The sequence below is a fragment of the Vipera ursinii genome (genome assembly GCF_947247035.1).
Source record: "Vipera ursinii genome assembly, chromosome: 1".
Taxonomy (NCBI): Eukaryota; Metazoa; Chordata; class Lepidosauria; order Squamata; family Viperidae; genus Vipera; species Vipera ursinii.
Window position 1 is genome coordinate 287099523 of NC_139512.1, and position 23389 is coordinate 287122911.

Below are 23389 nucleotides of genomic sequence, written 5' to 3' on the forward strand. Positions count from 1 at the left end.
TCACATGGTGGCTGTGACTAGGGGGGCTTTCGCCCAGGTTCGCCTGGTGCGCCAGTTGCGGCCCTATCTAAGCCGGGATGATTTATGCACGGTCACTCACGCGCTTGTGACCTCTCGTCTAGACTACTGCAACGCTCTCTACATGGGGCTTCCCTTGAGGACCACCCGGAGGCTCCAACTGGTACAGAATGCAGCCGCGAGAGTTGTGTTGGGAGTTTCCCGATACTCCCATGTCACACCTCTGCTCCGTGAGCTGCATTGGTTACCAGTTGTCTTCCGGGTGAGATTCAAGGTACTAGTAATGGTGTTTAAAGCCCTACATGGCATGGGTCCGGAGTACCTTAGGGAACACCTGCTGCCGGCATCAACTTCCCTCCGCCCTGTGCGTTCCCACAGAGAGGGTCTCCTCAGGGTGCCACCGGTCAGAGAATGTAGATTGGTGGCCCCCAGGGGGAGATCTTTCTCTGTGGGCGCCCCGGAGCTATGGAACCAGTTACCGGTTGAGCTCCGGACAGCGCCCGATCTTCGCTTCTTTCGCCGCGATCTGAAAACATACTTGTTCGAACAAGCCGGCCTGGCCTGAGGGGGGATTGGTGGGGTTTTTACTATCATTTTATTGGGGTTTTTATTATGTATCAACTGTTTTTATGGGCATGTATTTAATTACCTTTTAATTTTTGTAACTCTGTGTTTTATTCTTGCCCTGTACACCGCCCTGAGTCCTTCGGGAGAAGGGCGGTATAGAAATATTAATAAATTAAATTAAATTAAATTAAATTTTAGCAATCTTCCTACTAATTTACTACTCACTGCTTAACCTGTCTCCTAGTTGTGGTAGATTATCACGTCAATAAAAGAATGAGAGCAGGGGGTCTTCTGAAGTGTATGATCCATCTTTCAGTTTTTATGGGCAAGATATTTTTGCTTTTCCTTCAGTCGCTATGATAGATAACCAAAAGTATAAAAGGTTCATTTAGTAGGAATTCTTTTCCTGTATAATGCTGCAATTTAAGGATAGTACTCTTGTTCTTAGAAAGTAGTCATCAAATGTTTATAATATTTGTATTATATTTAATGGCTTTTTACAAATATTCTTTTTTGTTATTACCACATTCATATGTCTTCTAATGTACTGTTTAAGTGATACAAATATAAAGATTTTAAATAGCTGTTTCATAAAGAAAATCTATATAAATATTTGGTTATAATGTAGATAATAATTAGTATTTTAGTGCTCAGTTTCAAATTATTTATTATTTACTTTGGTCATAGAACAGCATAAGGCAGATAACAATCATTATAAAACAAAATTAATAACATTGCCTTCTGGTCAGCTAGCAAAAGACTAAGTCTTTAACTTGTCTGGGTATTGTATTACAAATAGGAAAATATATATTGTAGGTGTGTATAAAAAAAGGCAACGCCACAACTCATGGTTCCAATTTTCCTATCAACATAAGAACAGAGACTCAGCTCTTTAGGTATGTTTCAGAACTTTCCTTCCCAAAGGGTTGAGAGGAAAACATTATAGCAGGCACATGTGTAAAGGCATAGCTTTACATTCTCATAGTACTTTATAGACCAGACTTATAATGCTGTTATAGACTATATTATAGACTGTGATTTTATGGCTTTAATTCTTATACTTTGTAATTCTATACTAGTCTTTCATTTTTTCTGTTCTATCAATGTGATATTTTATTCTTCGATTTCAGAATGACTGTTATGTTATTTGTTTTATGCTAGTCTACAACCAAAATAAACAATTTCTAATTGAATATTTGATTGCTAAGGAAGTTACTTTAAAAGAGGTGTGCATAGAATCAAAGTAGATTTTGCAATCAAGGATCTAACTGAGTGGTGGTCTCTGTTATTTATACATATCTCAAATTCAATCAAAAGTTTGAGTGCTACTAACCTTGTAAGGCAGATATGAGGACAGCTGTTTTATCATTAATAGGATCATCATATATACCTTTTTTTCAGGAAAAAGAAATTTATAGATGGCCAATCAAAGAGTCTCTGAAAACCATGCTTGCTTGGGGATGGCGGGTTGAAAGAACGAGGGAAGGAGATACTATGGCTCTTTATAATCGTTCACGTCGGATATCACAGACAAGTCAGGTAAATTTGGAGCTGCAAGTACTTTTGATGATGTTACTTAGTAACTTTATGAGCAATATTTCCTAGTTATTATTTTAAATACTGTTCGGAGATAGAAGCTGCAGCATTCCTTCAGTGTGAGCATTGGCTTCCAAGTATATAGTTTCATGCTCTATGTTTATTTTGTATTGGCTGTTTTTGAAATTCCTAAAGAAATTGGAATTTCTCTTTACAAAATATTTTAAGATTGTGATTTTTATAAAACTCTGAATTTATCAGGCCATTATAAAGAAAGAAATGTAATTTTAAATATAAAAAAGCTTCAAAGAGAATATGTATTTTTTCTTTTCTAGAAGATAAATCCTTTCTTCAAGTAATACTGCTTCTAAATATTTTGTGATACACGTGTTGTGATACACAAAGAACTTTAGTAGAATTCCTATATAGCATTGAAATTCCTGAAATTAAATAAGCTGAAACTATTAGAATCTGTTTACATTATTTCATGATTACTATATTTGATAATTAGCATGTTTTATGTTTTGAGTCTTATCTATACATTTACCTTTTATTTTATTGTAAATCAGTGCATATGTCAATTATTCACTTTTTGGAAAATGTAAAATTGGCATTCTGGATTTCATGGTATGCAGATTTATGAACTAGCTAGATTATTTTGAACAATGAGAACTAGCACAGTCTTAATGTTTAGGATTTAATAGACAAATATATGAAACCATGCTAAACTATTCCTTGTTGGAGACTCTCTGTAAGCTGTCATTAAAATTGTTCAAATATGTTCTTTTTTCTGTTCACACCTCTATTGATATTGATATTTTTTCAGATTTCTGTAGATACTGTCCATGGCTATACCCCCCGTGCAATTGACATGAGTAATGTTACCCTGTCCAGAGAGTTACATGTAAGTTACATGGCTATCGTGATCTACATTAGGAATGTAATGTTTTAAGAACTTTTCTTCTTAAATGTCTTTTTCAATAATTATTTAACACAGCTTCTCTATCAATCCTCTGATAGCTATCATTTATTCTCCAAGTTTTCTAATAGATGCTTGGACCTAGAATTGGTCTTTCAAGAATGGAAGGGCTTTTGATACAGAGGTTCCAGTGGGTGGAAGGGTAAGAGGCAATTTTTGCTGATTCCTTCTTTCCCTGGCAACTTTCCCTGCTACTTTCAACACTGTTCTGGAAGGTTCTCCAATCTTCCAGACCAGATTTTAGGGAAGCACAAGGAGCTGAAGGATGAATTGGCAAAAATTTCCTCCTCACCACCTCCTGAGGGAGCATGCTAGGAGAAGAATTTTGCTCATGCAGTTTCTGTAACATTGGAGACAATTTGTGGAAACCTCTATCAAATTAATTATTTAAAAACATGCCTGAAGTTGATATTTAATTTTTTTGGCTTGGGCCAAAAATGCAACAATTTTTTTTAAAGAAAATGAAAAACAAACTTAACTAATCTACTACAGAACAAATTGTAATTATTTATGTCTTTCTTTTTCTTAGGCAATGGCTGAGATGATGGCTGAAAATTATCATAACATATGGGCGAAGAAAAAGAAAATGGAGCTTGAAGCCAAAGGTACAATCTCTTTTAAAAATATATGAATGATCTTAGGCTGACTGTACTTGTTAAGGATAATCTGCATTTTTGAAATAGAAAATTGAGAGGCCCAGAAATTAGCATTCTGTAGTTGAAACAGTATTTTCAGTATTATTTTTTGTTTGTTTGTTTATGGAATTCTGTGATGAGCTACATACAATAATGATTCTATCTGAATAACATATTTAACATTATTTTTTTCAAATGCAGTTTTATATATGGTGTTATGTGGTCAGTGTCATAATCTGTAGTATCCATTTCCGCAGTGCCTGTGGTGAAAGTATTAAAATGCATGCAAGAAAAAGCAATTCTAAGATGCTTATGCAGCGTTAATTGTAGAATGATTTCTGCAATATATGACTTAAAATTTTTTAAATGAACTTTGCTTAAAGTTGCTTGACAGTCAGAGGACTGGCATATAAATGTAATAAATAAATCAATTAGATAACTGGCTCAGGATCCCCTTTTTCTCTCTCTGCTCCAGTCAGATGCCTCAGCCGGAGTGAGAGGACGGCTGAGGTTGTCTTCTGGATTTCCATCTCAGGTGAGAGCTGAGATGGCTCTGCAGATTGAGAGATACGTCCACTGGACTTTTTCTTTTTCCATCTATGTACCATCAACGAGCAATCCTCTTGATATATTTGCAACATCGGCCCTGAGAGACTATTCGAGCGCAATATGATTTATCGTTATTCCGAAGCGGACTTGTATGCCCTTAGGGCGGTTCCTGCCTCATGGGCGCGACCTGTCGCCTGTTTCCATACTCCCCTTAATGACGGGTCCAAGCTTTGGGACTCCGAGAGGTGGTTGGGCTTGGACAGGGGCCTCGAGTTAAGACGCGCTAAGAGGCCCCTGATAAGATTCTTAGCCGGTTATTTTAAGAGGTTAGGGAGGGGGAGGGTGGGGAAGGAATCTATAACCGGCACTCAGTCTGGACCTGTTAGAGGTCCCGACGGGACGGGGTCGGGGGAGGTGGCTGCTGGCGCTGGGAATGTGGGGGTGGGGCATCGAATCCCCACGGCGATAGGGTATGGCAGCAGGTGTTTGCGCGGAGGGCCATATCAACATCTGGGATCGCGCCCCCGCTATCTCCGAGCGGTGGCGCGCTCCGACCCTCCGGTTAGCACCCTCCTACCCGGGGATGAGGGTGATCAGGCCCCTGAGCTCAGGTTGGTCTATTTTAACGCTAGATCCGTAGTTAACAAAGCTCCCCTCATCCGTGACCTGATCGAGGAGGAATGTGCGGATCTAGCGTGCATCACGGAAACTTGGTTGGGTTCGGAGGGAGGGGTGCCTCTCACCGAGTTATGCCCGCCAGGTTTCCGGGTGCTGCACCAGCCACGGGCTCAGGGCAGGGGTGGTGGGGTGGCAGTGGTTATTCGGGAGACTTTGTGTCCTCGGGAGGCCACCATTGTCCAGATGGCCGGGAGTGAATCCCTCCTCTTGAGATGTGGTCCTCGGGTTCAGCTGGGCTTGTTGCTCACATACCTGGCGCCCAGCTGTGTGGCAACAGCCCTGCCTGAGCTGCTCGACACCCTCTCAGGGTTGGCGGTGGAGTTCCCCAGGCTTATAGTCCTGGGTGACTTCAACCTGCCATCACTGGGGGGGTCGTCGGAGTTAGCTCGGGAGTTCATGGCTTCCATGACAGCCATGGGCCTGACCCAGGTTATTGAGGGCCCTACTCACGAGGGGGATCATACTCTCGACCTGGTGTTCCTGTCTGGACAATGGTTGGATGATCTGGGAGGGGGTTCTCCGTCCATCACCCCTCTGTCATGGTCAGATCATTACCTCCTGAGGCTGGTTTTCCGTCATGCCATCCCCCGCCGCTGGGCGGCGGAACCGACCAGGTGGTTCCGCCCCAGGCGCCTAATGGACCCGGACCGGTTCCAGAGGGCGCTTGGGCCGATACCTATCACCCTTACCCACAGCCCAGTCGATGCTCTGGTGGAGGCCTGGGAAACGGCTGCCACCAGGGCACTCGACTGTGTTGTACCCATGCGACCTCTGACTCGGCGCAGATCCCGTTGGGCTCCATGGTTCTCTGTGGAGCTCCGGGAGATGAAGCGTCGGAGACGAGGTCTAGAGAGCGGTTGGAGATCCAGCCGATCCGAACCCGACCGATTGCAGTTAAGAACCTTCATAAGGTCTTATCTTGCGGCGATAAGGACGGCGAAGTCTAACTACTTTGCCGCCCTTATCGCGTCCGCAGATAATCGCCCGGCCGCCCTGTTTAGGGTGACTCGCTCCCTCCTTAACCAGGAGGTGAGGGAGGATCCCTTGCAGGGACGAGCCGAGGAGTTTAGTCATCATCTGACGGACAAAATCGCTCGGATCCGGACCGGCTTGGACTCTGACTGGGCAGAGTCTGATGTGGAGGAATCAGGCGGTCTTGAGCACGTTATCTGGACTCAGTTCGACCCTGTTTCCCCTGATGATGTGGACAGGATCATGGGGAGACTGAGCTCCACCACCTGTTTGTTGGATCCGTGCCCCTCCTGGCTAGCTTATGCGGCTCGGGAGGGAACACGAGGCTGGTTCCATGCAGTAATAACTGCTTCTTTGAAGGAGGGTGTCTTCCCTGCCGCCTTGAAGGAGGCGGTGGTGAGACCCCTCCTCAAGAAGCCTGCTTTGGACCCGGCTGTTTTAAACAACTATCGTCCAGTCTCCAACCTTCGCTTCCTGGCGAAGGTTGTTGAGAGTGTGGTGGCGCATCAGCTCCCTCTGTTCCTGGAGGAAACTGATTATCTGGACCCGTACCAATCGGGCTTCAGGCCTGGACACAGCACGGAGACGGCATTGGTCGCGCTGGTGAATGATCTCTGGAGGGCTAGGGACAGGGGTTGCTCCTCTGTCCTGGTCCTATTAGACCTCTCAGCGGCTTTCGATACCATCGACCATGGTATCCTGCTGCGGCGTCTCAGGGGGCTGGGAGTGGGAGGCACCGTTTTACGGTGGTTCTCCTCCTACCTCCGGGGCCGCTCGCAGTCGGTGTTGACAGGAGGGCAGAGATCCGCCCCGAGGTCTCTCATTTGTGGAGTCCCTCAGGGGTCGGTTCTCTCGCCCCTCCTGTTCAACATCTACATGAAGCCGCTGGGCGAGATCATTCGTGGTTTTGGGGTGGGGTATCACCAGTACGCTGATGATACCCAACTTTTTCTTTCCACCCCGAACCAACCCAGTGATGCCCTCTCCGTGATGTCCCGGTGCCTGGAGGCGGTTCAGGTCTGGATGGGGAGAAACAGGCTTCGTCTCAATCCCGCCAAGACTGAGTGGCTGTGCATATCGGCGTCTCGGGTTAACCAAGTTATTCCACCTCTAACGATGGGGGGTGAGGTGTTACCCCCCGTTGATAGGGCTCGCAACTTGGGCGTCCTCCTGGATTCACGGCTCAATTTTGAAGATCACATAGGAGCCGTGACCAGGGGGGCTTTTGCACAGGTTCGCCTGGTGCGCCAGTTGCGCCCCTATCTGGACCGAGACGCCCTACGCACAGTCACTCATGCGCTTGTGACCTCCCGTCTGGACTACTGCAACGCTCTCTACATGGGGCTGCCCTTGAAGACCACTCGGAGGCTTCAACTGGTGCAGAATGCGGCCGCGCGAGTTGTAATGGGGGTTTCCCGATACTCCCATGTAACACCTCTACTCCGCGAGCTGCATTGGCTTCCGGTTGCCCTCCGGGTGAAATTCAAGGTGCTGGTTATCACCTATAAAGCCCTACATGGCCTGGGTCCGGGTTATTTGAGGGAACACCTGCTGCCGGCATCAAATGCCCTTCGCCCAGTGCGCTCCCACAGGGAGGGTCTGCTCAGGGTTCCGCCGGTGAGAGATTGCCGGCGGGTGACACCCAGGGATAGGGCCTTCTCGGTGGGAGCGCCTGCCCTCTGGAACCAGCTGCCGGTAGAGCTGAGGACTGCTCCTGACCTCCGATCATTCCGCCGGGGCCTGAAGACCTGGCTCTTTGAGCTCTCGGGCCCAGGCTGAGGAGAAAATTTTAACTGGGGTTTTAATCTACAGGGTGAATTTAATGCTTTTTTAATTGGTTTTAACTTTTGTATGTTTCGATTTTAATTCCCTGTAAACCGCCCTGAGTCCTCAGGGAAAGGGCGGTATACAAATGCAAATATTATTATTATTATTATTATTAATAATATGGGTTCCAAGAGTTGGGATTTGCATTCTTAACAGTAAGCATTTTTGGATTAAAACCTTAACATGTGGAATTAAATATTATCTATTTTAGCAATATAGGGTAATGATACTGGAAAATATGTCTAGCAGGTCAAAATGAATGCTGTAATTCAGACATGTCAAACTCGCAACCTCACATGACGTCACACAATGTATCGGGACGGTTTTGCCATTGCCGGCAATTGGGTGGGCACGGCTTCTGCATGACGCATCCGGCCTGTGGGCTGGCAGTTTGATACCCCGCTGTAATGTCTCTATTTTTATGAAATTTAATTATTTTAAATAATGCTACGGTCATTATTTTGTCATTTAATTTCCTAATGCATTCTAGTGGGAGGAGGAAATCACCCCCTGCTTGTACCCTATGATACACTGACAGCCAAAGAAAAAGCTAAGGATAGAGAGAAAGCCCAAGATATTCTGAAGTTCCTCCAGATCAATGGCTATGTTGTGTCCAGGTAAATGCTGATTGATTATTGCTGTAGGCTTTAAAACTGAAATAATTTTCATTATGTACCTTGTGTGGCTAAAAAATGTACAGCCTGGGAAGATTTGTTTTTTATAAGAAAATAAATACATCAGAAATATGCAAATATGTGTTGATTTGCTCTTTTCCAGACAATATCTTTTTAAAAGATTTGTGTGAAGACATAAATATTAAATGTTATTTTTTTTCTTGTCAAACCTAAGAGTTATGGTCCAAGATAACATTGCATAAGATGTCTCTGTTATGGTGAGAAAGGATATGTTGCCATTTTTTTGGAAGGGCTAGCCCATTTGTATTCATTAAGCTAAGTCTCTTTTAGGCAATAAGTTGTTAATACCAGCCTTCGCCACAAGATGTCACCAATGCCATTTAAAGTCCAAAATTTTTATAATCCTTTTTCCAGTTTTATTTCTTTTTTGTAGATAAAAATAAAAATCTCCAGTAAAAATAAGAAAACTTTTGGTCCCCAAGTTTCAGAAACATATAAATCCAATTAGATTAAAATTGTTTTTTTAGTGGTTTAATATTTGGAAATTAAAAAATTAACCCCCCCCAAAAATATGAATATGTTTGATTTATTGATTAACCCACACAATATATATATAATGGTTTTGATTTATTAAAGGGGATACTGTATTATTAATTAGAAGATTTAATATGGTAGGAAATAGATAACTTTTAGGAAATAGAACAAGATTATATTCAAAGAGATAAGATGTGTGTTTTGAATGTTAGATTTTATTATGAATTGAGATAAGGGAACCTTTGGTTACTTAAAGCCTGGAAATTATAAATATCAAATGTTAAATTTGAATATTGATGGGAAACTAAAAATTGGGAAAAAATCAATAACAGTACATTGATTGTCTATAAAGATTGAATATAAAAATAATTAAGATATGTATAAGCTAAAAATTTAATGATAAATGTAATGATGTTTTTGCTTAGTTGATATAAGAACTGTATTAGCTTAAATACGAGATAGTAGATATTAAGGGAAAAAGAGATAAAATATTTGATGTTGTAATTTGAGATTTGTACTAAAGATTTTTGTATATTATTGAACTATTGATTAACCTAGCCACTATTTTGGTTTTGAAATACTTAAATATAAAATTGGAAAATTAATAAAATATAGAAAGGAAAAAAGAAAGGATATGTGAAGAGCATCATCATTCTCTCCAGGTTTGGCAGGCAGGAACTCACATGACAGATATTTGCTCTTTCCCTTCCTGATGTAGCCTTATCAGTATCAAAACTCAACTGCATGGGTTTTCCCCCTTTTCTTTTAAGAAAAAAAATAAGTAACTGAGACATCATCATCATCATCATAAAAAAGTTGGAAGGGACCTTGGAGGCCATGTAGTTCAACCCCCTGCTCAGGCAGGAAGCCCTATACCATTTCAGACAAATGGCTGTCCAGTCTCTTAAAAACTTCCAGTGTTGGGGCATTCACAGCTTCTGGAGGCAGGTTGTTCCACTGATTGATTGTACTTACTATTAGGAATTTTCTCCTTAGTTCTAGGTTGCTTCTGTCTTTGATTAGTTTTCATCCGTTGCTTCTTGTCCTGCCTTCAGGTGCTTTGGAGAATAGCTTGACTCCCTCTTCTTTGTGGCAACCCCTGAGATATTGGAACACTGCTATCATGTCACCCTCATCCTTTGTTGATCTTTTTTACATTTGGCGATATCCTCTTTTGCTAAATTTTAATTGTTTGCATTGCCAATTGTTATTCTCTCTTCTTCACCTCAATATTTTATTTTCCTACTTCTGTTTCTTTCCTGTACCTGTCTTGCTGGACATTGGTAGCAATTAGAAAGAAACTGAGAGGGGTGCGATGGCTCAGTGGTTGAGATACTGGACTTGGCAGCTGGAAAGTCAACAGCCCAGGTTTGAGACCTGAGCACCATTCTATGGGCTGAACTCTTGTTACTTGCCCCAGCTACTGCTCACCTAGCAGTTATAAAGTATGCAAATGCAAGTAGATAAATAGGTACCACTTTGGTGGGAAGGTAACAGTGTTCTATTCACCTTGGTATGTAGTTATGCTGGCAACATGACCACAGTCATGTCTTTGTGTCTTCGGACAATGCTGGCTCCCTCAGCTAAGAAACGGAAATGGCACTACCCCCTACATGACTGGAGAGAGGATACTTTTAGAAAGAAAGTAGGTATTGAATTTAACCAGGAATGTTGAGTATGAACTGTATTCACTTTAGAAAACTTTGTAAAATGTCCTAAGAAAGTGCAGTCTCATAATTGATTTCCCAGTCCTTTATCCCAACCCTATCAGCAAGGTAACATCAGGAAGGAGGCCAACTAAGGTCCTAAGATTCCTCTCCCATTGTAGAAAACAATGGGAAGTTTTCCTCAACTCACTGCAAGTTAAATGGACTTTTCCTTGATTTCTCAGACCAAGAGCTTAGTGGTTTCATGTTCCTGGAACAGTATTGCCTTATGCCCCAAGGTATAAGCAAAACAGAACGATTGTCTCCTAAAAATTATTGCATTCACACTGATTGCTCTGCTAAGAGCTTTTTTTTGCCATTTGCAACTGTATTTTCTGGTAAGGCAAGAGATAACATGGGAGACCAATAGATTCTTAGGACAAGGAACCTGAAAGTAACATGTTTTAACTGAAAAAACATACAAGCAACTCAATTTTTCTAAAAAGCAAAAGCTTGCCATAAAAAAGATTTTTTCCCTCCCTTTTTGACCTCTCAGTATAGCTCTCATATATATAATAAATGGAAAAAAGATGATTATAAACATCAAAAACATTCCCCACTCAAGAACAGTTTTCTTTCACCAAGTTGTTAACTGTTCATTGATTTTATTGGTTTAATGTTGTTTTTTAATTATTTTACTGTCCTGTTTTATATTTTGTAATGTGTTTTATTGGTTGTAAGCTGCTTAAGAAACGTAAAACAACAACTGATGTAATATCTTAAAAAACCTGATAGGGCTTCATTAAGAAGGGGAAGCAAAAGATCAGTTTTGTGATTTCCTGCCTCTTAAGAACCTCATAAGGATAAAGAAGACACAACTTTCATGATAGTAACTAGCCTTTCTATTCACAAATGTAGCATAAAATAGCTTTGCATATTGTCATTCAGTCTATTGCTAACATTCTCTTCTTATGTTTATAATGCAGTAGAAGTCTGTTGTCATGGTTGGAGCACTGATAGATTATGTAGAGCCAGTTTAGTGTAGTGGTTAAGACACCAGGCTATAAAGCAGGAGACCACGAATTCCAGTCCCACCTTAGCCATGAAACCATGCTTGGTGACTTTGGACTACTCACTCTCTCCTCAGTCCAACCCAACTCACAAGGTTGTTGCTATGGGGAAAATAGGGGGAGGAAGGTATGTTGGGCAAGTTCATTGCCTTGTGTTATTTGTAAAAATAATAAATAGGTAAATAAAACAAAAATAAGTAAAAAATTGAACTAGAGATTGGGAAACTCCTCCTTTCAGCCATAAACCTTCCAAAATAGCTTATACACAGCTTAACTTAATTCAGGGTGGGAATTGTAAAAATTGTATTTGGGAAAAACCATAAATGCAATCTTGAGTTTCCTAAAAGCAAATCAATATAACCAAGTAAAACTTTGATATTGTGTTTTACATTATTTCATAATTTATTATTATATCCAAAGGGGCTGAACTGTAAAGTGTGCATGTCTTTCAAACCTGGCAGTCTCCAATTTATAATTTTATAGTCTGTCCCAGCCTGGGTATAATTAATTTTTTTTAAAAAAATTAAAAGAAACAATAATAATAACCAATCAACCTTCCTCCAAGATGGACACAAATAAACTTCTGTTGCTTTGAAACCTCAGCAGAAAGATGTCAGCTTGCCAACAAAAGATATCAGCTTGCCAACATAATGATGCAAAAGTAAAAGAACAAATATAAAATGAGTTAAGTCAAAGGGTGCAGCAAAGTCATTACTTAAAAGGAATTATTTAACTTATCCAAATTGGTAAATAAATAATGTCATGACTATCTCTGTGATAATTTCAAATTTTGTATAACATCTCCTAATTTTTTTTCTTGGTTGGGGGCAATATTTTTTTTTAATTTGTTCCAGAGGCTTAAAGGATTTAGAATTAGACACACCATCCATTGAAAAAAGATTTGCTTACAGTTTTCTCCAGCAATTGATACGCTACGTAGATGAAGCCCATCAGTATATTCTGGAATTTGGTAAGCTATTGTAAATATATATTTTATATTATTAAATATAGTCTTAACAAGTTTTTAGCATGAATAATAAGAAGCAAATGTTTTTTAAAAGTGTTAAAATTATATTTTATTTTTTTGAGATACAGTTTAATATTACTTCTTTTTGAACCATAGCAGCTGAACACCTTCATTAATAAAAGATTTAGTCCACACACAGTGCAAATTAACCAAGACTGAATTCTGTTTTTGTTTTGTACAGCATATGGATGTTATATACTGAAATCAAGTTTGCTTATGTGCTGCTTTGTGAGTTAAGAATCTTAAAGCATCTAAAATGAACTAAAATAAAATTCAACATTTCAAGTCATGTAGTACTGTAGAATGGATAGATGAAAAAAATAGTTTATAAAGAATACAATGCAAAAAACTATAAATTGGGTAAAATATATTCAATTAAGTTTGTTGCACTTTTCTTTCTTATACAGATGGTGGCAGCAGAGGGAAAGGAGAACAGTTTCCTTATGAACAAGAAATCAAATTCTTTGCTAAAGTAAAGTATAGGCTATTTTTCTGTAATATTTATTATGGGAAATTAAAAGTTAATATCAACCAACTACAAAGCATACTTAAGACATTGGGAACAAATCACATAAATGCTGCAAATGGTGGCACAGTAAAATATTCCTGCTTGCTAATCTTCCAGTGACTTGTGTGATTTAAAAAAATTTTTAGAAGAATAGATGTTAGAAACAAAAATTACTGTTTAGGTAGTGCTAGTACTAGCGCTAGTACTGGCACCCATAGCTGCTTGAACAAGATAATTCTCCATTGCTGAGCTATTATTACTAATTGAAAATCAGGCATAGGGAGAGTTTCTGCAATTAAAATTGTAAAAAATTGTAAAAAATAATAAAGTAAAAATATAAGAACATTAAAACTGTTTACCTCCAGATAAACAGATAAAATTTTGATCTAAATAATAATAAATTCTACTAAAGGACAAAGAAAAGTTGAATTTATGTTAATAAATCTTGTAAATACTTTACGTTGACAGGTCTTTAGTGCCATGAAACTAAGGAATAAAAATAGTAACAGTAAGATAGTGTATTGATAAGTATACAGTGTTTTTTATCTCTTCCATATATTTATTTCAGGTTGTCCTTCCTTTAATTGATCAGTATTTCAAAAATCACCGCCTGTATTTCCTATCTGCAGCAAGCAGACCTCTGAGCAGTGGTGGTCATGCTTCTAACAAGGAGAAAGAAATGGTAACCAGGTAAAAGCATATATAATACAGTATATGATAAAATATAGTAGTCAGTTTGTGTATTCTAAAACTTTGGCAGTTTTATGGATATATTTAGAGAAGTGAGAAGTAACACAAATCCAACATCCATTTTATAAGATTATGACCTCTAAAAACTGAAATTTGAATAATTTCCTTGACCCTCCTCCTAACCCTAGTAGTGTTTCCCATGTTTTGTCATCTCCTATATTCTCTTTTTCTTCTCACATTGCATTTAATTAGATAGGCTCCTTACTTTTATGTTTTGGCAGCTGACATCATCTTTAATACTCTGGGACTAGAAAAACAGGACATAATTATATATATGCATATTAATAATTTTGTCATTCCGTGTGCTGTTATATATTGGCTTCACCAGTATTTTTTTAGATTCATGCATTAACCATATTTCCCATCTGTCACATTATAAGAAATTCTAGAATTTCCTTGTTTTTTACTGGTATTGCTGGTATATTAATAAATAAATAAAATGTGCTACCAGACCCCTCTTAAGATTGCATATTATATGGTTCATTATATCATTATATCATCATATCATTAACAGAGCATCTTTTAAGCTGGGAAATTTTGAAGGAAGGAAATAATGAAAGAATCAATGTCCTATGTCAATGTCCCATGCATTTAAAATAGGCCAAATATTTGATTCAGTTTATTCAATAGTAGCAGATAATTGAAACAGCATACATACAACTCATCATGTTCACCTTTAGAGTAAGCAATGTAATACAACATTCATAAAAAAAGTATAAGAAAACTTTCTGCTACCACATTTGTGTACTAATTCACTCACTGCCTTTTTTCCTCATTCTTTTCTTTTTGAGGATCTTACCAACTCAGTCTAATATGACTTTTTCAGACATTCAGTCTTTCTTCATATAGCCATTTTGTGACTGATCCTCTTTTATTTTCCCCACATAATTAAACCCACCTCAATAGATTTCTTTTGTATTGATGATTCTCTTTTATATTTGATCAATTCGTCACCCATTTATTCTTCACTCTATCTCTTCTTTTTTTAATCACATACCTTTGTTAAAGGATCTATTGAATTCAATTCAGTTTTAGTTGAATTTAACTCCTGATATACCCAATTTTCACTTCCATAAAACAAAGTGAATGAGGTACGTATTATATTCAGTATATTCCTTTTTACATTTCTTCCTCATGACAGATCACATACCATTTACTACCTTTCTATAATAATATGTACATATGTGATTCTCAAATTGTTTCTCCATCTTTCATAAACATTTTACCGAAGTACAGAAATTCATCAACTTTCTGTCAACGTGGCTACCTGCATCAATGCATTAATTTTCAAGTCCATGTTCTTTGTTATATCTTACAGTCTGTATAGCATTTACTGCAAATTATTTGGCTTCTTAATGAACAATAAGGATGTCTTTTTACATGTGGACAATGTAGCATTATCGACATATAAAAGGGACACTCATATTCACATCCCCAATCAACAACACTAATATTGCTCTAATATGTGTACATTTATCCATAAATATATCAGTCAACCAAGGTGAGAATATACATCCTTTCTTCCTGATCAATATTCAGCCGTTCACTATGCATTTCATTTATTTTCATATTTGTTTTTCTTCTATCATATGCCATTCTTTTCATATTCAGTAACAAATGTTCAATTCCATATTGTGAAATCGTTCTATAATTCAAGTCTATTTACTTTATCTTTGGCTATCTCCAAATCAACTAATTTTCAATACATTTTCTTTCTCATAGTTGTGCATTTTTCAAGGTCCTGCTGAAAGCAAACATTTGGTTTGTACATTCTCTGTAATTGTGCTCTTATTTATTGTTTGATTTATGGTCAAAGACACTTCCCATGCCCCATTTTCACCACTGACATTTCTTGCATCTTTTAAATCAAAAGGCTAGCAAATGTAATTTGAGACTGCTATGTAACCAACCCTGTGTAATTCACCTACTTTCAAAACTCTTATTATTTTCTTTGAATATGAATATTTGCAACTGTTTTTATCCTGTTTAATAATGGAAAACAAAATATGAAAATATGAAAACAGAAAAACAGAATAAATATGTAAATATACTTTATCATTGTGTCTATCCTGACAACTTATTCTGAATTAAACAAAATAAAAGAAAATTTTAAATTTTTCAGTGTCTTTTTTAAAATTACATTGCTCTTGGATTTTCAAAATAAGATATTGCCTTAGAAATACCTCTGGGGCTGATATTTTGATTCATTAAATTAGTCAGAGTAACATTAAACAGTGCAGAGTTTTGTTTGTTATATAAAAGAGTGACTGAATTAGTCAACTTATTAAGAAATAATTAGAAGTAATTATGGTTGATTGAAACATTTTGTCTAGGAGCACATGATAATACCTTGTTGACATTTCTTAGTATTGCTTCCAGATGAAACATACAATATAAAACATACAGTTCAAGGAATTTGAGTCTAGATTTACTTCACTCTGAGACATAAAGTATATTGTTAATATTTATTTACTTATTTATTTCATAATATGAATGTCCCTTGAAAGATCATACCATCTCTGAAAACGTGGGAATAATGAATTCCAGAATTAATCTATCAGCCTTCTTATAGGGTGACTTGACCATAAAAACTCACATCTGCATTTATAGATGGAACTCTCTTTTGCATGGAAACAGTTTGTATCAGTGAAACAGAGCAACCAGATCCAGTCCATTTCATAAAAACCAAGCCATTCGTATCTACTTAAGCTTGTATCTTACTCATTTTCATTAACCTTAGTCAAACAGAATGAAATGCACTTAAGCCCACTGAAATGAATGGCTTTAGTACATGTATGTTGGACTATGGCCAGTAGGAATTGTGTGTCAAATACATTTTATTTTAAAAAGCAAAATAAGATTTATGCATACATAAAATGAACGTACTGTGTACTATCATTATTAAATATTTGTCTATTATTCAATCAGAACTTTTTCTCTCTTGCTTTTAAAAATATATATATTTCTGTTTACACTTGTATCTAGATACTAGGCTACCGATTGAACTTTATTGCCTAACCTTTTAAAGGCTATTTCTGGATAAGGCTTCCCACTTACTCTGTTTCTTTACCTCAGATAACTATTTTTGTTGTGGAGCAATTCTTGGAAACTTTTGTAGTATTTTCAGTCCTACATTCTGCTCAGAATTGATTCTTTCTGCAAAACATCATGTTGCTTTTTCCTGCTCATACATCACCTCTTATTTTCTTCCTTTTTTTCTTTGTCCCCCTCCCTTCTCTTTTATTTATCCTTTGTCTTTAGCCTTTTCTGCAAACTTGGAGTTCTTGTCAGGCATAGGATTTCACTGTTTGGTAAGGAGACCCGTGACAAATGCTTGTTTGAGCATCCCTTGTTTTTCTTACCATTATTTGCAACTGTGTGTGTCCTCTTTGTTTGCATGCTGCATGATCTTATGTATCACTGATAATATTTGGGGGCTAGCAAATCAAGGGAACATATATTCAGTAAACATGCAAATTTTGATTTGATTATATATCTACAGTTTTCCTGCTAAAATGGCCTAGCATTTCCATAGCAGTCACGGGGAATCCTGTGTATTTTGGGGTCATTACTATTCATTTTATCCTGCACTCTATGTTCCCTATATATACATATATATATATATATATATATACTGCTCAAAAAAATAAAGGGAACACTTAACACAATGTACTGTATTTAATAGTAGGATGTCTTATTTTCTGTTCCCTTTATTTTTTTGAGCACTATATATACACACACAGAGAGCATTTGCATAGCCACTTTTGGAGTTATGTGCCAAAGAGATCAAGTAATTCTATTGCTCTGTTTTTCATAAAATAAGTACTGCATGTTTGCCTCTGAATATGAATCATGAAAAATTCCATATAGATTTGGCAGAATAAGTTTCCCATTCCTATTACTCACAAGGTGTTGTGTAAAATTGTTTTAATAGTTCAATTATGTATATAGCTATGTTGAAAGCTTATCATTACTATTCCTCTAAGAAAAGAGAGTAATTATTGTAATCCTTGCATATTTGAAATATAATTTTGACCAGGACTCTGTCTATTTCACAGTAATTTGAAACAGATTATTGATAAATTATCTATTTTTATTTGTAATATTTGTATGTGAACCTAATAGGACAGGAAATGTAGAGTGGTTAAGGTACTGAATTGACACTAGGGAAACAGTTCATGGCCACAGTTTATGTCCATGGTGAGTGCAACTTAGTGAGGGACTCTGGGCCAATCATTGGCAAAAAGATTGGCAGAGGGGTTTGCAAAGTAAAAGACAGAAGTTCGATAAAAATCGTATACTGCTAGGCCTATTGATTGATTGATTGATTGATCGATCGATCGATCGGTGTGTGTGTGTGTGCATCACCTAATAGCCACCCTAATGGTAACCCATCAATTCCACTTCCAAAAGAATTTTTTAGGAGTAGTTTAGGGACTATGCAGTTTTCTAGAGTTTTAAAAATATGCCTTTAGATTATTGTTTAGCTCTTTTTCAGCTGGAATTTTAGTTACAGTTTTCTAGGGTCTTAAAAATCAGACTTCAGGTCATTGTTTAGTTCAGCCTTACAAGAAACAATCAGAAATGAACCAAATAAAGAGAGAGAGACTCCCATTTTCATAGAGCTTGTATAGCAAGCCCTTTCTGAACATGCACATTTTGAAATGAAAATTTAAAACCAATGAAATTCAGCTTATCTCTGATGTTTGTTGCTAATTTTATTTTACTGACTTAAAAATGACTTTATTGAAAACGCCTAGCAAATATGTGAGATTAGTGATGCTGGAGCAACAGAAAATGGTTAGTGGTTGATTATCTTTGATGCAAACTCCTATGTCAAATATTGACAGAAACTAAAAGAAGACTCATGAAAAGTAAGAAACATGTATCATCATATTCCACAGAGCTACAAGATTTAAAGAAGTTCTAAAATAACTTCTAAATACCTGAAACCGTCAAACATTTCAGTAAGGCTCAGTCATGCCAAAAAAACTCCAAAATATTTAATACTTGTACAAGGAGATAAAATAGAAATGGCACGTAACATCTCAAAAATGGACCATGACTTGCATCCTTAAAGAACTCACTTCTAATAGGAAAGAGACATATGCTTCAAATATTTGTAAGAGGTCATTCTTGTATGGCAGATATAACTTTAATACATTATTGTAATTACTGGAACAATGTATCTTAGATGTATTTTATTTTTGTATTTCAGATACAGGATTTCTTTAGTCCTCACTGTATATATATATATATTTGTGTCTTAATGCAATTCTATATACATTTATACAGGATATCAGCCATTAGCTGATGCTCCTTTATCAGAAATGAGAATTGGAAAGGGAGAAACATTTCTCACTAACAGTGCCTTACTGAAAGTCACCTAAATGTCAATTTTGCTATTATTTAATTTCCACTTCAAATGCTATTATTATTAAGGCATTTTTTAAAAAAAATAAAGGCATTTGAAATATTTATATATGTGAAACTATGACATTGCACTATTATCTCCTTGTCATTTTTATTAGTATTTTGTACACCTCTAAACAAATGGAATATACATTCTTCAGATAATAGTATAACACCTACACAACATTCATTCATCTATCTAGTATTTTGTTAATCATTTATCTATAGGTCTTTTAAGAATTTGGTAATTTTAAGCTTTATTTATACTTACTCTTAAATTTTCTGTTCAACAGGATTCTGTGTTTAGGGATTTTATTATAAAATCATTATTTAAATTTTTTGAGATTTTTAGTAAAGTTAAAGCTTTTATTCTGTTAGAATTTTTTGACATTCCATCTTTTATAGTTAAACTTTCCATTAGGATTATTTTATCTGAACATTATGGAAAGAATTTCACGTCACACTAAAATCTGTCAACATGGACATCTGAATTTGGTATATTTGGTATTTCTAATGTTACTAATTACTTTTACATACATATGGCTCAAGTATGATGGAGATGATATGGCTTATATAAATGGTGTCATTAATGCAACTTACTACACAATGTACACCATATTCCTTAGTGTATACAGAAGTACTACATTTACCATCGTATTTTCTACACATAACTGTATGCAGCTGGTGTAATTGTAGAACGAAATGAGTCCTGAACAGTTCTTGAATGGGAGCCATGTTTCCTACATTGTGACTCCAGCAAGGTTCATTCAAAAAGTCTAAGGACAATAAATTTCAATGAAAAATATACTTGACTAGTGTATGAAGGGCTAAAATCACTTAACTATACTCTACTGGGTTATATCCTTGATTATTACCTTTGTGAATTATGTAAAAAAAGTTCTTTGAGAAAAACTCTTAGACATACTTGCAGAAATACACTACAATTTTATTGTTGCCCAAAATTTTGAAAAAAAATGTTTTTGACATCTGCATTCTCTAAGTTCTTCTTTTAAACATCAATGGGTATCTTTTACAATAACCAAATTTGCATGGCTAATTTGCTTTCATTATTCTTTATCTCAGAGGTCCCCAACCTTTTGGTCACCAGGGACCGGTTCCATGGAGAGAGGTTTTTCTGTGGACTGGAGTGTGTGGTTTAGTGTGCTGCCTACATCTCGCAGATGGGGGTTTGCTTGTTTGTGAGGACCAGTTGCTGGCATGTTGCGGCCCAGTACTGGTCCACGGACCAGGGGTTGGGGACCCCTGCTTTATCTGACAGCCTTAGTTTCAGATGTGATTCATGACACATTATAGTGCAAACGCTTCTATATTAATGCATAAATTAATGTGATGAAAAGATTAACTTTTAAGGAATACAATCTGAAAATTTGAAATGTCAAAAAATATTCAAGGACCTTATCACATTCACGAAAAATGTATTTATCTTAGATTTTTCTTTTTTTGCATCTGCTGAAATCATTGAAATAATATTTTAATTAATATAATGTATAACATTAAATTCTGTTTGTAAGTTCACCACTACTGGTGAAAAATAAAAAGTGGTATAATACAAAATCTCTCATTTTTCTCCCCCCTTCTGCTGCCTTTAGGAAATGATGCAACTTCCATTGTTAATTGCCTTCACATCTTGGGTCAGACCTTGGATGCAAGGTAAATTGCTAAACAGATTTTATTAAATTATTGTTTCGATTTGCAGAAAACTGATAGGGACAACATTATTGTAAATGAATACTTAGTTGTCTTTTTCCATAAATGGAGACTTTCTAAATCAGAAAGATTAGTAATTTAGTGCCTCTGTCCCACTAAAAATATGTTTGGATGAGACATCATCTATTTATGTGTCCCAATTCCTAATTCTCATGTTTAGTACTTTTAAGTTTACATGGAAATTTTATAGATTACATATTGATATATGAGCTATCATTGTTACTATTTTCTCAATTAGGAATGAAGGATAATTGCATGGTGAAAATCTTTCATTACAAATTATAACATTATATATTATGTGAATGTTTTAAATGTATTTAAAAGTGTGTTGCTATTACTGAAACTTTAAAAATTAGATATGTTTTATTTATTTATTTTATTACATTTATATACTGCCCTTTCCCTGAGGACTCAGGGCGGTTTACAGGGAATTAAAAACCAACAATACAAAAGTTAAAACCAATTTAAAAAAGATTAAACTTAACCCTGTGCAATTTAAACCCCAATTAAAATAAATTACTCCTCAGCCTGGGCCAGAGAGCTCGAAGATCCAGGTCTTCAGGCCCCGGCGGAATGAGCGAAGGTCGGGGGCAGTCCTCAGCTCCACTGGCAGCTGGTTCCAGAGGGCAGGCGCCCCCACTGAGAAGGCCCTATCCCTGGGTGTTACCCGCCGGCAATTTCTTACCGGTGGGACCCTGAGCAGACCCTCCCTGTGGGAGCGCACTGGACGAAGGGCATTTGATGCCAGCAGCAGGTGTTCCCTCAAATACCCCGGACCCAAGCCATGTAGGGCTTTATAGGTAATAACCAGCACCTTGAATTTCACCTGGAGGGCAACCGGAAGCCAATGCAGCTCGCGGAGTAGAGGTGTTACATGGGAGTATCGGGAGACCCCCATTACAACTCGCGCGGCCGCATTTTGCACCAGTTGAAGCCTCCGAGTGGTCCTCAAGGGCAGCCCCATGTAGAGAGCGTTACAGTAGTCCAAACGGGAGGTCACGAGCGCATGAGTAACTGTGCGTAGGGCATCTCGGTCCAGATAGGGACGCAACTGGTGCACCAGGCGAACCTGGGCAAAAGCCCCCCTGGTCACGGCTCCTATGTGGTCTTCAAAATTGACACCATCCTTCACCATTCAAAAAATTTATTTTCTGTCAAATAATTCATTTGTTTATCCCTTGTAGTCTTACACTGTATGCTCTGAATTGATTCTCAAAATGATATTTTCAGATCTTTTGAAGTTCACCTTTGGCACAATTACCTTGCTCTTTGTTGTTGTTTAGTCTAAACACATGCAACTGTTAGAGCTGCACACTGCTTTTTCCTCTAACAGAGATTCCTACATTCTAATAATCATGCTAGTGTATTCTGTATTTGCTACAGCTTCAGGGTAGCCTCAGGTATGGAACTGACTTGAATCTAATTGTGATGTTATCAACAGAATTATCATAATATAGAGGCTAGTATGGCTTCTTACAGAGCCAGTGTACATTGTAGTTAATATATCAGAGTGGGACCAAATATACACATATTTAAATTTCTACTTAATGATGTTACACAACTCTCTATATCACTGGTGTGAAGCTCGCGATGTCATGCGATGTATCGTGACATATCTCAGCTTTTTCCCCATTGCCGGCAATAGGGTGGGCGCGGTTTTGCATGATGCATTTGGCTCACAGGCCGGCAGTTCTCTAACCACTTGTAGCGATTCCCCAAAAGTGTGTTCCTTGGTCCAGAGGAACATTATGGATTTTGTTCATAATAGAATATAATGTTATTTTATGTGCATACAGGACAGTGATGAAGACAGGTTTGGAATCTGTTAAGATGGCTTTGAGGACATTTTTGGATAATGCTGCAGAGGACCTGGAAAAAACAATGGAAAATCTTAAGCAGGGGCAATTCACACACACCAGGAGTCAGCCAAAGGGAGTAACACAAATTATTAATTACACAACAGTGGCTCTCTTGCCAGTATTGTCTTCACTATTTGAGCACATTGGACAACATCAGTTTGGTGAAGATTTGATATGTAAGTATTATAATGAATAATTTATACCATTACAACTCTAAATTATGTTTAAGAACTTTATAGCTTGGCTTCTAATATTCCAGACGTTAGTACACCAGTACCTTGATTTTACTGGAGTTTATAAAAACAATTTTCAAATTAACAATTCCAGCTTCATTTGTTTAATTATGTTGATTGTATTTATCCATCTTCAAAATGAAAATAACTAAATGCTCTTGATAAGACAGATTCAGATGTTCTTTAGCTGTTTGTAATAATATTAGCACTTTTGCATGTCCAGATG

At 37.4% G+C, this 23389-nt stretch overlaps 1 protein-coding gene across 1 annotated transcript in view; it reads left to right on the forward strand.

Moving 5' to 3' along the window:
* Positions 1 to 23389, forward strand: part of RYR2 (ryanodine receptor 2) — a 329037-nt gene that overhangs the window by 221433 nt on the left and 84215 nt on the right. The window contains exons 56-65 of the mRNA XM_083349904.1: positions 1987 to 2124; positions 2948 to 3025; positions 3630 to 3705; positions 8252 to 8378; positions 12501 to 12616; positions 13081 to 13145; positions 13750 to 13871; positions 17193 to 17242; positions 20954 to 21014; positions 22868 to 23106. Coding sequence (XP_083206030.1) covers positions 1987 to 2124; positions 2948 to 3025; positions 3630 to 3705; positions 8252 to 8378; positions 12501 to 12616; positions 13081 to 13145; positions 13750 to 13871; positions 17193 to 17242; positions 20954 to 21014; positions 22868 to 23106 — 1072 coding nt within the window. The remainder of the gene's footprint in view (positions 1 to 1986; positions 2125 to 2947; positions 3026 to 3629; positions 3706 to 8251; positions 8379 to 12500; positions 12617 to 13080; positions 13146 to 13749; positions 13872 to 17192; positions 17243 to 20953; positions 21015 to 22867; positions 23107 to 23389) is intronic.